This window comes from Mus caroli, chromosome 6, assembly GCF_900094665.2.
Source record: "Mus caroli chromosome 6, CAROLI_EIJ_v1.1, whole genome shotgun sequence".
Taxonomy (NCBI): domain Eukaryota; kingdom Metazoa; phylum Chordata; class Mammalia; order Rodentia; family Muridae; genus Mus; species Mus caroli.
The window spans coordinates 140428919-140446729 of record NC_034575.1 but is presented as its reverse complement, the minus strand read 5'-3'; the positions used below and the strand labels follow the sequence as shown (position 1 = coordinate 140446729).

Here is a 17811-nt window from a genome sequence, read left to right as displayed (position 1 = left end):
AAGGAGTCTCAGGTGCTATCAGAGCAGGGAGCATACAGAAGTTGGAGGATAGTGACAGAAGACTCAATAAACCACTGGGGCTTGTGATTATTATTCATATAAGTTGGAGGCATTGATTAGTATAAAAGGGAAGTATGTTAGTTGATATATACTGTCAACAGAATATGAACAAATCTGAATGAGGCTTTTTCTTTTCAAAGGTACCAACTGTCAGGTGGCAGAGCGTAGAAATTAAATCACCCAAGTCAAGGCCTTAGTGTGCACGACACACAGAAGTTTCCTAGGAACTTGAGCCCCAGTATCTTTGAATTCCACCAGGCACATCTTGTGGAACTTTACCTTAGGCTCACCTTGCTTTATGAAACATATCATTGAAACTCTTTGTGAATCCTTTTATTTTATTTTGAAAACTTAAAAACTTATAAATGTGTATGTGCATGAAAATACATGTGAATAAAAGTGCCTTTAGAGTCAAGAAGAGGGCCTATGATCCCTGGAGCCACGATGTGGATGCTGGGAATTGGACTTGGGTCCTCTCAGTTCCAGCCTCTGTGTGAATCTGCTTAAAAGATGTTATATAACCTGGGAACCTACCACATCATGTTGAGACTGTGAAATTTAGCATAGAAGGCTTATAGGGGGAATCCTATAACTATAAATGTTTTTTAAAGTACATGGGAATTCTTTGCCGTTTATAGACGATAACAGCAGGGCCTAAACGAGAAGGGCTCTGTGCTGTGCAGTCGTCTCTTCAAGCAAAGGGGAGAAGAGCCCTGACTGAATGAATGTGCTGTTGGCAATGGCTCTATCAGAAACAGCTACCAAAGAATTTACTACTCAGTGATGTTTACTGCTTCAATAGGTTAGCTCTGTGTGATTGCTATTTAAAAACCCCTTTGCAACTGTCAGGGGATTTGATGTGGAATTTTATCTTAGTGCCTGTTCTGACCTCTAGTACTCTATGATGCACACTGATTTTTAAAGCTTGCTTCAAGCACTTGAAAAATTATCCATTAAGTAAAAGCAATCTCAATTCCCAGGACAGCAAAACATAACTATGATGTCATCCTTTTCAATGTTTCGGTGGATTAGGCACAATTTCTACTTTTCACAAAGGAAACGTAGATGCAAAGGCATCTAAATTAGTTACCTGAGCATAGTAGCTGCTAACTGGCAAAGCTAATATCTGAACAGTCTCATATGTCAAGACTGGACTCATGGTGGGCTCTGCAGCAGCACGATGTTTGTTAGTGTTTGATACAGGTACCAGTGCACGCAGGGGGCCACTGGAGACACTTCCTTCTTTGTTTTTAGCACATTAGATACCACTAACTACTACTACTTCAACACTACTACTTCTATCTTATCTTCCATCGGTGATACGTTTTTAGAGGGATTGGAGCTCTCTCTAGCTGCAGGAGTTCACTAATTGTGACTTGAGATAATCATGTCTGAAAGTCTGTTTCCGGGACAAGTGGCGCATGATTATGATAAAGCAGAAACCATGCTCATACAGTTGGGGAATGGGATTAGAAGAGGCTTAGATGAGTGGATGTCTTTTAGTCGACTCCGAGGATGGCCTTTGTGAATTTTTCTTTTACGTTTTGCAAAGTTTATCGCTGAGTCATGGGAAAGTCTGGTGCTTTAAGCCCTGTCTATAACACTTGTAACTTCCAAGCAAACGCAGCCCATTTCCTCATCTATGTGATCTGCGAATCTCATGTCCCAAACCTGAACATGGGTGACAAAATGCTCAACTCCAGATTTCATCAAGCATCAGAGGCTCATTTCTGCAAGGGCTCTGTTACAGCATGAAGGGGGCCGATAGCCAACTTGACACAGGCTATGAAATAGTTGCTTGTCTGTCAAAAAACATGTATATCGAAAGGAGCAACTAAATCTGATCCCAGTTGTGGCAGCAACCACAGCTTCTCTTCAGATAAGCCATATCTTCCCTGGGAGCGCACACTGCCACTCCTGACTCCAGTCTCGTCATTGGTCTTCAATGACGAGTCACTTGGGTGAAGCCTGACCAGACACTCAAGCGATGGTGTGTTTCCCACTGGCTGCTCACACTCTCTGAGTTGATTGGCATCTTCTGTTTAATGACTTGGGAAATCTTCAGGTCGTTTAACTTGCTTCTCCCCTTTACAGGACTATCTGGGAGCGTGCATTGTTCTGACAGCCTCCATTGCATCCATTAGTGGCTCTTCCAACTCTGGACTGGTGGGCTTGGGCCTTCTCTATGCCCTCACGGTGGGTACCGAAGAGAATGCCTTTCTTTCCATGCCATGCCAGAGGGACTTCCCATAGAAATGATCAACCCCCTTTCACGGACACTAGTGAAATATGACATTTAATACAAGGTGACATTTTAACACCATAGCAAATTTGAGCCTAAAGCTAATGTTTTAGGACAGCTTGGATTAATCTCTCTCCTTTTGATTTTAAAGGTTTTATTTAATATTTAATTATGTGTATTTGTGTGTGTGCATGTGTGCCTGCATCTGTGTACACACATGGATACAGGTGCTCATGGAGGCCAGAGAAGGATGTCAGCTCCCCTAAAGCTGGCTCTGCAGAGACAGCGGGCAGTAGAGACTCACCCAATATGGGTTTGGTGGATCTAACAACCCCAGTCCTCAGCATCAAACGCTCTGAGCAGCTGAGCCAGCTCTCTGTCCGTGTCTTTTCTCTTTGGCAGTGTGTAGCTAGATTCTAAAACATCCCAGATCCTACAAGCATCCTGTGCCTGAGTTGTTTGGGATCCCTGTCTTGTGTTGTGTACATCCCAACAGAGGCACTAAAAGGAGCATGGATAGAAATAAGATTAGCATACATATGAATGGACTGAGTTCTCCGCTGTGTAGTGGAATCAGAGAACAGTTCATGAAGGAGAGACATGGAAGGGCTTTGAAGAACACACACCTTCTCTGCGGTTGTCTCATGACACTCTCCCTGATGCCTGCTAACCTGCAGTACCTATGGACCATGTGATGGACACTGTCCAGGTCATTCTGTCCCCAAATGTGCAGTGAACCTGAGAATTGCTTGCTTTCTTTAAGTGTGTCCTTTTCTCTCACTTTGTCAGATAACCAATTACCTAAATTGGGTTGTAAGGAACTTGGCCGACCTGGAAGTCCAGATGGGTGCAGTGAAGAAAGTGAACAGTTTCTTGACTATGGAGTCGGAGAACTATGAAGGCACCATGGGTACATGCCCGCTCCTGGCACTGGGCACCTGCTTTGCTTTGTCACTGTGATACCAAGAGAACCCCTTCTCTTCTTCACTGACTTCCCCCTTCCTTATTTTCATTTATTTATTCATTTATTCCTTATTTTTATTTATTTACATTTTGAATTTATTTATTTATTTTCTTATTTATTTATTTATTTATTTTTGGAGTTTGGGGTTCTGTCTATGTAGCCCAGGCTGACCTTAAACTCATTCTCCTGCCTCAACCCGCTGAGTGCTGAGAGCATGTGTGTACACGCCACACCCACTCTTATATGAATACTGTGTGATATTAGTGGCTGAGAATAAGCAAAAATCTAGTCTTAGACACAAGTAGATTCTATTTAATATTGTGTAGAGACGTTGTAAATGTATTTGGGACTTACTATATTGTATTCTCATTCTTACAGCTTTATTAATTTAAATATCAAGAAACTTGAAAGTGCTAAACAGGATTCTCAATTCTACTGGAATAAAACTTCCAAGAATGTTGATGGTAGACAAAGTATGGTCTGCATTCGATGCGAATCTCAATTGAGCTGCATTGCTTTGCCTAAGACGTTCAGAGGCTCTCTAGCTAGAAAAGCACACGGTCTCGGTTATAGCTGAGGACACTAAGTGACCTTTTACTTCTTGCCCTGTCCCATTTCTCATTCACCACATACTTCTTCCCTAGACACGATAGCATGTTACATTTTCCTTTCATCGTTATTCTTCTCATACACACATTTGAAATCAGTTCCCTGAGAATCGCCTCAAGAACTGCTTTTATAAAAAATTAATCATTACATTCGTTTCTATCTCAAATGATATCCCATGTCCCAGTTACCCTCCACCAACTCCCCATCCCACATTTGCCCCCCCCCCGCCATCCTGAATTACACAGCTCTCCAACCTCTGTGCTCCCAGAGTGCTTTGTGTTTGCATTCCCATGAGGCTGTCCACTTAGAACGGCAGATGCAGACTTCTTGCCTGCCTCCCAAGTTATAGCTCAGTTATTTTCAAATAGCTGAGACACTCACATTATAAACGTTGGTTGTTTGAGGATCCACTTACGTAGAAACCATTCAGAAATGAACTATCTTTGAATAGCGTGGAATACTGGGATGCAGAAGAGACCAGAGGATGTTAATGCCCACCCCACCCCCTAGTCCCAGGTTAAACTTGTAAGAAAAACAGGGACAGCAGGAGGGGTTAATTAAAAGAATGAAGAGGTCAGCAGGAGTGGAAGGAAGCTAAGGGAGGGTAGGTCGGGGTGAAGAATGGACACAGTACTTTGTGTATCTGCATGGAATTTTCAAGAGTTAAACTTTAGGGAAAGAAAATAACTCAAAAATATTTAAAATTCTCAGTCAATACTGTTTACTCTGGATTTATTTAATTCAAAAACTAAGCTACCGCAGTTTGATTTGGAGCTACAGTGAATTTATGGAAAATGATATATACCTATATATTTACATGTTAAAGTTACTCCTGGACATTGAATGTATATTTAAGTGTGTGTGTTCCTTTCTTCGTATCTCTTTAAACTACTGTTTGTCTATTCTGCTTCTCCAAGATCCTTCTCAAGTCCCAGAGCACTGGCCGCAGGAAGGCGAGATCAAGATTCATGATCTATGTGTCAGATATGAAAATAACCTGAAGCCCGTTCTGAAACACGTCAAGGCTTACATCAAACCCGGGCAGAAGGTATGGCATTCACATGATCCGACTGTTTGTCTGCATAGATCTTTGGTGGAGCCCCCATCACCACATGAATGGGACATCACCATGTCAGTGCCCACCCTGGGTGTCCAGGCTCACATTCTGCATATGCTGTGGGCAAAATCATCTGCATGAAAAAGAAAGGGAGAGAGCAGATCCAAGCAGGACACTGCAAGCCCCTGAGTTATTCTGCCCTTAATTAGCCTCACATCAAAAATCAACCAGGCAGGCATACTGTTTAAAATTTCTGATTTCTGGCACAGAGACATCTCCTTGGTGCCTTCATTCTGGATTTAATCTGAAAATAATTTCTTTTAATTGATATTAAAAATGATGCCAAGAAGTGCTTGCTGACAGGAGCCCAGTATAGCTGTCCCCTGGGAGGCTCTGCCAGAGCTTGACCAATACAGATGTGGATGTACACAGCCAACCACTGACTGAGAGCAGGGACCTCAATGAGGAAGTTAGGGCAAGGACTGTAGGAGCTGAAGGGGTTTGCACCATCATAGGAAGAACAACAATATCAACCAACCAGACCCCCAAACCTCCCAGGGACTAAACCACCAACCAAAGAGTACACATGGAGGGGCCCGTGGCTCCAGCTGCATGTGTAAGAGAGGACTGCCTTATCTGGCATCACTGGGAGGGGAGCCCCTTGGTCCTGTGGAGGATTGATGACCCAGGGTAGGGGAACGCTAGACCGTTAAGGCAGGAGTGGGTGGGCAGGTGGGGGAGCATCCTCATAGAGGCAGGGGGAAAGAGGAGGGGATGGGGGCTTGTGGAGGGGAAATGAGGAAGAGGTGTAACATTCGAAATGTAAATAAATAAAATAACCAATAAAAAATAAAAATAAAAAATAAAGATTAAGTGAGGGGAAGTGGGCTTGTTAAACCCATCACCTCTCAACTAAAACTGGACAGTTGTATGAAGGTCCAGCCGTAACTTGGTACTGAAATAAAGCCATAGATAGAGAACAACACAGCCACACAAATGTAAAAATCAGAATGCAGTCATCAGGGGCTGAGTGGGGCTGTTACTTCTATCGTAGTTCATGAGATCTAAGGACACTGGAGTGCAGTTATTTGAGCAGATTTGTACTTTTCCCATGACACCTTGACAAAACTAAAAATGCCTCTGTCCCTTTCGTGCCTTTGCCTGAGTCTCTATCACTCCTGTTCTTCCCAGGTGGGCATCTGTGGTCGAACTGGCAGTGGGAAGTCCTCCTTATCTCTGGCTTTCTTCAGAATGGTCGACATATTTGACGGTGAGCTGTTAACTGAAATTTCATCATCCAGGTGTCCTCTCATGCTGAGCATGAAAGATGCTTGACACCAACACTGACAACCTGGACTCAGTCTCAAGACCTACAGACTGGAAGGACACACTGACTCCCATAGATTGTTCTCTAGCTTCCACGTGTACCATGGTGTGTGTACCTGAGCTTGTATGCACCCCCCCACACACACACACACACAGAATTTGCTTTTTGTTTGCAGTGACTTGTGTTACTCATTATGACTGTGGGTGACAGGCCAAAGGGTTTGTCTTCAGGAAACTCGTATGTGTGGTAGGGATACACTGCAACAACAACAACAACAACAAACAACAACAACAACAAGATATACATACAGGATGTCTGCTTCCAAAAAAATCCCATGAAGAAAAATAAAACCGGAAGGGAGGGTAAAGGCATTCTAGAAGACAGAGGACCCAAAGGAGAACAATGATTTTGGCTTACATGACCAAATACTGAATAATAACAGAACATTCCTTCCAAGGGAAAAAAAAATATCAGAAAGAGAATCTCACCAGAAATGTACATTTTGTTAGAGACAGATGTTTTTTATACTTAAATGGGAAGTTTTACATTCTGTATTTCAATCCAGAACTCTTTTTATTAATTTATTCATTGGTGGAACTGGGGATTAAGGCCAGGGCCTCATGGCCAGGTGATGGTGGGATGGGGGAGGGGATAAAATATTAATTATTAAATGAATGGAAATTTCTCTCATGAGTTTGTTTTTCTGTAACAGGAAAGATAGTCATTGACGGGATAGACATCTCCAAACTGCCCTTGCACACGCTCCGCTCCAGGCTGTCCATCATTCTCCAGGACCCAATCCTGTTCAGCGGCTCCATCAGGTGGGTGGACTAGTCTGACAACTTCACGGAAATGATCAGGTACAGCAGGCCGCCCCACAACTAGAGATGGAACCCCTGGCATTGGTGCGCTAACCTAGACATGAACTTGGAGCTCTCTGTTTCATTCTATAAAGCCCACAGTGAGTGGTGACATTTCTGAGGTGTCCCACCCCACAGCACCTTCTTGATTCCTGTGTCAGTCCTGAGTTCGGCAGATACTGCAGACCCTCGCTTTCTACCTTCTTGCCTTTCACAACTTCTATTCTTCTCTTAAATAGTTTGGCAAAAGTGGCTCCATTGCTTTCTGTCCCTGCTTTATGGTTTCCCACAAATCAGTAAAAACTACAAATAACTGGAGATATTCATTCTTCCAGTAGTTTCCTTCAGTACATTGTTTGATTAAATCCTCAGAAAAGGCATTTGGGGGCATATCATTATCCCTGTGTTACAAATGATTATTTTGAAACTCAAAGCTGTTGTGGCTTTCCTAAGTTCATAATCCAAGTGGTGAAATTGCCATTCCAGTTGCAGATTGTTTGAGTCCAAAAGCTGCCCAGACTTTCACTAAAAAATCAGGGAAGGGTGTGTGTGTGTGTGTGTGTGTGCTCGTGCGCGCGCGCAGGTACATGCCTGTACATGGCTTTTTTGTTTGTTTTGTTTTTTGCTTTTGTTTCTCTGTCTCTGTCTGTCTCTGTCTCTGTCTGTCTCTGTATCTCTCTGTCTCTCTCTTTCTCTCTCTCTCTTGATTACCTTCCCTGCCACTTAACTACTACCTAGTTTGCTACCTCTATTCAGAATTATTATTTGTAGGTGGAGAAAAAAATATGGAATATCACTCATTATTCACCTATAAGATTTCTTTAATTAAAAGTTCTAGTGGTCCAAGCTTAGACAAAGAACTATAAGTAGTAACCAAGGAATGGCAAGAGTGGGAAAACTAGTCTTCGCTGTGGAAGAGCACATCAATTGCTTAATCCAATATGAAGTGGTCATCTCTGAAGACACACATATACAAGTAACATTATATGGACTGAGCAGGTTGAATTTATACAATGGTATTCATACATATCTGCATATACACATATACACCCTCATGTGCATACAATGAAAGAAAACATGTTGTGAATTTGAGAGTCAGAGGGATTCACAGGAAGATTTGAGGGAGGAAAGGAAAGGGGAGAAATTATGTAATTATACTTTCATTTTTAAAACAAAATATTTAAAAAGTTCTAGATGCATCAAGTTGTTTAGCAGTGCTGCTTCAGCTGGTATCTCTGAGACACTCCGAATACTCCTGTTGTGTACTGTTTGGTCCCATATAGATTTGTGTGTTTAGAATCAGTTCTGTAGGGATATTTTCTAGACTGTATTTGAGTTCTGTGCTTGCAATGAACTGAGCCCTGTTCTGGGTATTGAAAACATTGCTCTGTGTTCACTATCACTGATACACAGAGATGTTCCCTTACAGGTTTAACCTGGATCCTGAATGCAAGTGCACAGATGACAGGCTCTGGGAGGCTCTAGAAATTGCCCAGCTGAAGAATATGGTCAAATCTCTGCCCGGAGGCTTAGGTACGGTCTCTGGTTATTGGTTCCTTAGCACCCCCACTCCACGTGCCTCCAGCTCCACACTCTGATAGAACTGCGTGATTCTAAGCCCCGATTTTATTCATGTATATTCAGAGCTATTCAGCTGTATGTGTAATGTGTGCATGCACTGCCCACAGAGGCCAGGAGCAGACATCAGATTGGAGTTACGGGAGGTTGTAAACATCATGTGTGTGCTGAGAACAAAACACAGGTCTTCTGCAAAGAGCAGCCAGTGCTCTTAACCACTTGGCTTTCTCTCAGCTCTCATCTCTATTTGTTCATTTATTTGTTTGTTTTAACATACAAACATTAGTAATAGAAATACATATATAAAAACAGACTGAGCCCTCATCTGCTGGAATAATATATTAGCAGGGTCAATATATTACAGGGTGATATAACAGAAAGAGAAATGGAGTTGGGGTTGGAATATTCTATTTTTCTCAAGCCCTACTACACAAAAATGTCCTTGGTTGAGCCACTTAGTCTTCCTAGGCCATAGGAAGGTATATCACACAATCTCCCAGGAAAACTGGATTAAATAATTCAACAATTTCCAAGGTCTTCTGGTCTTGCAAATGGTTAGCAGTATTTCTTGACTTGCTGTTAGGGCATAATTTTCCACATGTTATCCACAATAAGATAATCCAGCACCATCCTTACTCCCCGAAGAGACATCTCTTCAACAGCACACCATGCTAACAGAGCACATGTCATATTCTCTTTTCTAACTCTGTCCTTCCCCAGAATGTTTCTTTCTATTGTCAGTGAGTCTCTTGCTATCTTCCCTCAGATGCCACTGTCACTGAAGGTGGTGAGAACTTCAGTGTTGGACAGAGACAGCTGTTCTGCCTGGCCAGGGCCTTTGTTCGGAAGAGCAGTATACTCATCATGGATGAAGCCACTGCCTCCATTGACATGGCCACGGTGAGCTCACATCTCAGCTTCAAACATCAATGTGCTGGAAATGAGACTGAAAATTGTGGTGTATTCATCTGCCTGGGTTCTAAATCCTCGATGCTACTGTTGCAAATGACTCCCAACAATGGCCTTGATCATCCCCAAAAGGATTTCTGTCACCAAGACTCACTTTTAATATGGTACAGTTAGACTGGAGATTCACTGAGAACATCGAAGTCAGCCCTCACCCATTGGGATATTACAGATTAGCAGGATGGTATAGCAGAAAGAGAAGTGAAATTGAGGTTGAAATATTCAATGTCTTCTCAAGCCCTACTACACACTAAGTGTGGCCTTGGACAAGCCACTTGATCTCTTAAACTCACCTTAACATTTTCACTTGACATGAGTTCAAACTTCTAAAAATAATGAGAGGAAATGTGAAATGAACACCAGATACCTTAATGCAGACATACTATTTGTCATCTTAGCACACACACACATATACACACACACACATACATGCACATACACACACACACACACACACAATACACATACAAACATACCTACACACATATACACACATACATACATACACACATACACACATACACACACACACACACACACACACGGAAGGAGAACAATGTGACATCACCATCCATATTATACGTTGTAGAAAGAGTCAATCAAGCAGATGAGCACACTTCTAACCCAAGAAGTTTATCACACTTCTATGTAGTGGAAATGTTGAAAATCTGCCCACAACTTTGCAGGATGTGACATTACAATTAACTGAGCTGATTGTGCCATGCAATGAGCACTGTGGAGGACAGGGAGAAAAGGGACCAAAGGCACACTGTTGGTAAAAATGAACAGTAATGCAGCTGATTTGGAAGACATATGGAAATTCCTCAAAAGCTAAAAACAAGTCTGCCGTGTGGACCCAGTAGCCAACTACTGGGTCTATAGCAAAAGGAATCAGACTCTGTATACTACACAGGAGACGCTATGGCCTTGCTCCTATCAGCATTGCTGACATTCATTCATACACCTAAGTGTGTAGGCAGACGGATAAAGAGAATGTGGTATGTAGAGATCTTAAAGACGCCACGCAGTCTTTAAGCAGGGGACTCTGCCACTGGTGACTGTGTGGTTGCAACTGTAAGGTACTGTTCTAGAAGAACAGGGAGGCGGACCCTGCATGGCCTTACACAATCTAAATAGAAATGGATGTCAGGGAGATGGAGCAGAAAGAATGTTACGGAGCTTGTGGGGGGTTGTTGGGGGAAGAGGATGAAGGGAGGGAAGGAGGGAGGGGGAGGGAAGGAGGAAGGGAAGGGGAAGGAGGGAAGAAAAATAGAGGCTGTTAGCAGAGGTCTTAGTCTGGAGGAGTGAATTGCACTCGTCTATACCAGATCCTTATTTTCTGATACATTTCAAGGTGTTGTAATCTCAGGGCGCAGCAGTATGGCGTGCTCAGGAATAAGGTCACGGATCAGGGGAACTCTGAACTGTAGAATGTTCAGTCTTTTCAGTAAACCATGATAACTATGGCCATCCATCATCTACAGCAATTTGTAATTTTTTTTAAGGTTTATAACGACTGGAACAAAGAGTGGGTTTCTCCATGTACTCGTGGAACAAGGCCAGAGACTTTGCACCCTAACTCCATGCTGCTTTCTGGTTGCTTGGCTCCGATTGAGTAAAATTAGACCCAATAAAGCCATTTCAAGGTTGTTAGGAACCAACCATTTATGAAAATGCTAATGCAACTCCATCTCCATCTCCCTCATCCCCACCTCCACTTTCTAAGACAGGGTCTCCTGATGTAATCCTAGCTAGGCTGAAACTCCCTGTCATGCCAGGCTCACCTCAAGCTTGTAATCCTCCTGCATCTCTCTCCTCAGCACTGGGGATTATAGGTACACACCACTACGCCTGACATACACACAAATACACACACATACATGCACATACACACATACACACACATATACACACACAAATACACACAGATACGCAGCACTAGGGATTACAGGTACACACCACTATGCCTGACATACACATATACACACACACACAAATACACACACATACATGCACACACACACACACATACAAATACACACACATACATGCACATACACAAATACACACACATACACATCACTAGGGATTACAGGTACACACCACTATGCCTGACACCCCAGCTTCTCTCCCCTCTTAGGACTAATCAAAGTATATGACCAAGTTATATGACATCACAGCTAACATTGTATAAAATAACAAATGGCCTACAGTTGGAAGTTTCTCCTATTTCAAACATAACTGCTTCTGCATAGTGTAGGAGAGAGGGAGTGAGAATATTTGAATCAGGTAACCTATGTGAGATACGTTTTTTTGGGTTTTTTTTGTTTTTTTTTTTTTTCGAGACAGGGTTTCTCTGTATAGCTCTGGCTGTCCTGGAACTCACTTTGTAGACCAGGCTGGCCTCGAACTCAGAAATCCGCCTGCCTCTGCCTCCCGAGTGCTGGGATTAAAGGCGTGCGCCACCACGCCCGGCTCCTATGTGAGATACGTAGGTGACCAACTTTTCCTGTAAGAGTGAGACAGACTATTCACACTTTTCAAATATAATGATACTCATATTTTGTGATATGAAGAAAATGTATTTTTTTTCATAAACATTCCCTATGGGTCAAACACCCAGATTTTGGCATGGACTTCAGTTCTCTTTGTTTGCTAAGACAAAGGTCAGCACCAGGGTATGATTAGCTTCCACCATGTGCAGCTTGTGGTCTACTAAGAGCACGCACTTCCGTGCGTATGAGGTGCATTTTCCCCTTTGAGGTTCCTGGTAAGGAATCTGTCCATAAGACCGACCACTGAGTTTTCTTTTTCAGTTAGCATACAAAGTAACGGGGTTCATCATAACAGACACTTTCCCTCCTGAATGCCACTGTGCTTTCTTCTTATTCACCCCATCCCACATGGCTCCTGACCTGGTACTCTCCTCCAAATTAGACTTCTCTTCTGCTTTCGAGACACTTGTATTCCACTACTTCGCCTCCCAGCCCCTTGAGATATCTGGGGTGGCAGAGCTGCTCAGTAGCCATAGCATTTCAAGCTCCAACACAGAACCTGAGCCAGCGCACAACAGCAAGTCCTGTTCCAGGGAGTTTGATGCCCTCTTCTGGCTTCTGTGGGTTACCTGCACACACATAGCATATATATATACACAGTACACACAAGATTAAAATTGTTATAAATAAATCTTTTTTTTTTTAAAAAAGAACATCTCTTCCTCCATTCTCAAGGTCCCCTTTTGACTTGAGACCACTGACATTTCTTGCATTTGGAAGACATTTCTAGAACCCAGCCTGACACTGGCTATACTTTCTGTCAACCTCCACAGAAGGCTTGGAGTGAGCGTGCTCAGAAGGAACCGGCCAGTGAAAGTATTACCCTGGGCTATAAAATGTTGTAGCAAGAGCGAGTAGGCACCTGAAAATTGAAACTTTTCTCTTCTCTTTTGGCAGGAAAACATTTTGCAGAAAGTAGTCATGACAGCCTTTGCGGACCGCACGGTCGTAACCATAGCTGTAAGTGACATGCGGGAGGTGGGGGTAGGGTGGGGGGAGGAGTGTCACTCATTCTTCTGTAGCTTTGATTATAAGGGTTAATGAGTTTTAAGTCTGAGAAGGTAAAATATTCTTATGTTGAACTGTGTATTTCTTTCTTATTTCACATTATATATATATTTTTCAATGGCATCATCTGAAATGTAAGGACAGCAGCTGATCACATGCTAAGTGTCTGTGCTAATTTTCAATACCATGATGGTTGGAAGGAACATTTCAGAAGGAATGCTCCTAAATGCCATTACCAATTTAGCTAATATTTATGTATATTTTCTCTGCTTCTATCCATTTGTCTGTTTTAACATAGAAGTCAATGGGATAGCTATCCGTACATTCAGTTGCAACCAGGTCCATGAATCACTTAGCCCTGTGTTGATTTTCGTGCTTGCAAGGTTGTTTGTTTTCTGTCTCTTTCTCTTGTTTTTGTTTGGATCTTTGATATCACTGAAGACTTTGTTTAATGATAACACTCGTCCATTTTTCCTGCTGATTCTCCTCTCTCTCCACCTCTCTTTCCTCCAGCACCGTGTCTCTTCTATTGTGGATGCAGGCCTTGTTTTAGTCTTTTCTGAGGGTATTTTAGTGGAGTGTGATACTGGTCCAAACCTGCTCCAGCACAAGAATGGCCTCTTTTCTACTTTGGTGATGACCAACAAGTAGACCAGCGTGATCTGCTCCGCCAAGTGTCTCATTCTCTGGTAGTTGTCTTAGTGGAATCCTCCGCTGAGTAAGGCAGAGAACAGGCTGTGATTAAGAGGAGTGGGGCATGGAAGGGGAGGAACTAACCACAGGGTCTAACTGCACAAGTCAGCTCACCTGAATGCTTGCATTGTGTGTGGCATCTTATGTTCTCAAAGAGAGCATTTAAGAAGCAAGAACTAGGTTTACCTAAGGACCAGTCGATCTGAGGCTGTTTTCTAGGCCCCCTTAAAATTGCCATGTGTATTACCTGCCCAAAGATGGCTTTAAGGGAATACTTAATATAATTGCTGAGAACCCTGTGCTTTGGGGGACACTCACTACTCTTGGGAGAAAGACCACTCTTTGAAGTGTATCTTTCTCAAGCTCTAGAAAATGACTTCCCATGGGGCCCAGGTAAAGGAACCCCCATTCTCTCCAATTTTCCTGATAAGCCCTGTGCTTCCCCCTTCCTGAAGGCTGGAGCTTTAGAACTTCATTCTCACCATGGTAAATAATCTAAGAGGCGAGAGAACCAGCTAACATGAAAAACACTTCTTGAAGATGCTTCAAGAATTGCCTCGCTAGAGACATGTAGGAAGATATTTAGGAGAAGGAAGAATTCCCTCTTTTACTCCTTCATGACCCGGAAGATAGAGGAATGTCAGACCCTTGCTAACCCAGGAGACCAAGTCTCTGCTCTACTCTGCATGAAGCATGGTGGGGTTGGGAGTCCCATAAAGTATTTATCTTGATCCTAAGTTTTATCTTTAAATGAAAGATTGCATTCTTTTATCTGATTTCTAACTGTATTTGAGGAATAGTTAACACAAATCTTTTGTCCAGTCTTCTAGACCCTTAATGTGAAGGTCATTACACTCCCCCACATACCCAACACACCTAAAGGCTAGAGGGATGAGGCATGTCTGAGAGTCCGTACAGAGGCCCACCTTGCACAAGTGGCTCATCAAAGACAGACCAGCACCACACATGTCATGGACTTCTTCCAGAGCGATCCGGAGCTCTACAGAGATTTGTTCTCTTTCTCTAGTTAAAAGTTCTTCTGCTGCCTTGGTTAACTGCCACTAAATGATATAAAATATCTTAAAATACACATTTTTTCCCAGCTTCCTAAGAGGAGTCATCACATACCAAATTATTTCCCGGTATTTATTTATGGAAATGATTTATTCTTCAGTCTTAATTGGATTAAGTACTCTGGAGCATTTTTGAAATTTTCTTCAACACTATTAAAACTGACCCCACGCTTTCTCAACAACAACCAAAAATAATGCAAATTAATGGGATAAACACAAGCTGTATTTATTTCTATTAGCTAAATTTTTTCAATATTTATAATATTTTAATAAACACAATTTTAGACTGTTATATTAATGTTTATATAACTGTCTTCATAGATATAAAAGCCAATTTGTTTTTTAAAGCACTTTTGAAGTGGTCATTGAAGAAATGACCTTTTTCTAAAGAGAAAATGCATTGTTATAAGACAATTTGCTCAGTTTATTTCTTTGAAGTGTGTGGGGGTACAAAAGCCTCTGATCTTTTCTCAAAGATGGGCATTGCCCCTTAACTCCTGGCTAATTTCTAAAAATAGCCATGGGTGACTACTGAGAACTTGAAAGTGGCAAGTAGAACTTGAGAGTCACTCTCAGGTCTAAAACACACCATGCCCCACAAACAGCAATGGACAGAAGAGAGGAGAAGGATGGAAGTTTTTACATTGTTTTTACACATCAAAATGTTAACAAAGGGGGAAGATGGAGGCTGTGTGTGTGTGTGTGTGTGTGTGCGTACGTGTGTGTGCACGTGCGTTTGCATGTATACACATTCAACGGCTTGCTGTTGTTTTAGTTTGGTTATCTTCACTCTATTAAACACTCAACAGGGAAGTTCAGCCAACAATTAAATAGTTGATAGGTTTCTTCAACAATCTGTGGAATCACACCCTGCAGAGAATAGAATTATCATTAAAGCAGTTATTTCTCACTAATAAATTTTTTAATTGATAAAGTTTGTTGATACTTTTAAAGCATGTCTCCCAGCAAATTTAAAATTGTACAAGGCTGACTTTCCATGTTCATTAGCTAGACTGATCTCAGCAAGAGTAAGGGCACTGCACTGCAGTTTTCCTTTCTAAACTTACGTCAAGAGAATTTCTCACAGCAGCTGCTATTTATCATTTACTTACAAGTGCCAGAAAAGGTGGCAGTTTCCAAAAGCATTTATCTCACATCGTGGCAGAAGGCAGCATCAGCACCGCCATCATTACAGCTGCAAAGCAGCAGAATCCACGGGTAGCGTGTTGATGAAGATTGCATAGGTCTCGGGTGGGGTGGCTAAAATGTATGCTGGCCTGACATGGAGCCTGCTCACACACATCACTGTAACAGTCATCGTGGCTGGTGAACATCCCTGAGGTAGCCAGGCTCAGGAGCAGGGTGGAAGTACTTTGCCAAGTTCAGTACCTCTGAAACCTGTAAATTTGTCTCAGTAATAATCCGATGATAATCCTGATGTTAATTATCTGTGCCACCTCTCTACTTTTCTTGATCTGTCTGAACCCTAGTTGTATGTTCGATAAAGTGGAGGGAAGGGAGACTTGCAGCTGAAGAAAATGTTGATGGTTCACAAGTTCATGTGTGCGGTGCACTAACATATGATGCATGCTTGATAAATGGCAGTTATGAGTGGTGGCGCACGCCTTTAATCCCAGCACTTGGGAGGCAGAGGCAGGTGGATTTCTGAGTTCAAGGCCAGCCTGGTCTACANCTACACAGAGAAACCCTGTCTCGAAAAACCAAAAAAGAAAAAAAAATGTTGTTAATAAATAACACCAAATCCCCCATTCCAAGGGCGCTATAATGTACTTCAGGTCAATAACTCTGAATAATGCCCTAAGAGACTACAGGTCAATAACCCTAGATAATGCATTCAAATGTTGAATGCCAGAATAGAGTTCTCCAGATTTCCAGACCAGAGTCTCTCAGGATCCTTTTTATTATTTGTTAAACAGGGATTTAGTGGGCTCACACATGAACTAACTATAATCAAGAATAAAATAGAACCGAGCTGGTTCCTATGGGCTCCCTTTGGCATTTCACTGAGGCACATTTATTACTGTGTACAGTGGTCAAGTTTCAGTGCAACAGTGAGTAATGGCTGCACTGAAGTTAAGACAGAGCAAACAAAATCCCACCATGCCGGTTGGCATTTAAAAGCATATAAATGAATTAATTAATTCATACAAGAAAAGGGTAGTTCTTGGTACACCCAAAGTAAAAAGAAGCAACCATGCATGACCAGTCTGTGAGATATTCATATTCACCGTCTTGGCTGATGTGCTCAAATTCATAACAAATGCCGATGTTTCTCACGTTCACGCAGCATCGGGTTCACACCATTCTGACTGCAGACCTGGTTATTGTGATGAAGAGAGGAAACATTTTGGAATACGACACCCCGGAAAGCCTCTTGGCCCAGGAAGATGGAGTGTTTGCCTCGTTTGTCCGTGCAGACATGTGACAGGATTGTCTCTCAACAACACAAGTACTTCAATGCCTACCGTCGGCCCACCTGAGCGGTCTTCACCTTTGCCAACGGTGACGGATTTCTGTGCGGAGAGTTGAGATTTCTATTTCCTGTTTTGGTTTAACAGTTTCTGAGATACATGTCTTATAGGTTCATTTACACATGAGATACATGTCTTATAGGTTCTGTCCACACTCGAAAAGTAGGCTACGTTAAATCATGCTAGCAGCCTTAAGAGGTAAAGCCATTTGAGAGAAGTGTCAAACATGGGAGCTAAAATGAGTAATCTGTGTCACCACACTCTTAGTATTTTTTGTTTTTCGAGGCAGGGTTTCTCTGTGTAGCTCTGGCTGTCCTGGAACTCACT

At 42.4% G+C, this 17811-nt stretch overlaps 1 protein-coding gene across 6 annotated transcripts in view; it reads left to right on the top strand.

Annotated features, from left to right (window-relative positions):
• The window catches only part of Abcc9 (ATP binding cassette subfamily C member 9), a 110404-nt gene extending 92599 nt beyond the window's left edge, over nucleotides 1–17805 (top strand). For 5 of the 6 annotated variants that reach the window (XM_029478465.1, XM_029478463.1, XM_029478466.1 and 2 more), the window contains 10 exons: nucleotides 2155–2256; nucleotides 3092–3212; nucleotides 4793–4923; nucleotides 6124–6202; nucleotides 6972–7080; nucleotides 8549–8652; nucleotides 9464–9597; nucleotides 13116–13178; nucleotides 13740–13915; nucleotides 17301–17388. In XM_029478465.1, coding sequence (XP_029334325.1) covers nucleotides 2155–2256; nucleotides 3092–3212; nucleotides 4793–4923; nucleotides 6124–6202; nucleotides 6972–7080; nucleotides 8549–8652; nucleotides 9464–9597; nucleotides 13116–13178; nucleotides 13740–13877 — 981 coding nt within the window. In that variant the 3' untranslated portion in view covers nucleotides 13878–13915; nucleotides 17301–17388. Of the gene's footprint in view, nucleotides 1–2154; nucleotides 2257–3091; nucleotides 3213–4792; nucleotides 4924–6123; nucleotides 6203–6971; nucleotides 7081–8548; nucleotides 8653–9463; nucleotides 9598–13115; nucleotides 13179–13739; nucleotides 13916–17300 lie in introns of all 6 variants that reach the window. The other variant, XM_021164328.2, reaches the window with a different exon arrangement.
• The last annotated feature ends 6 nt before the right edge of the window (nucleotides 17806–17811 follow it).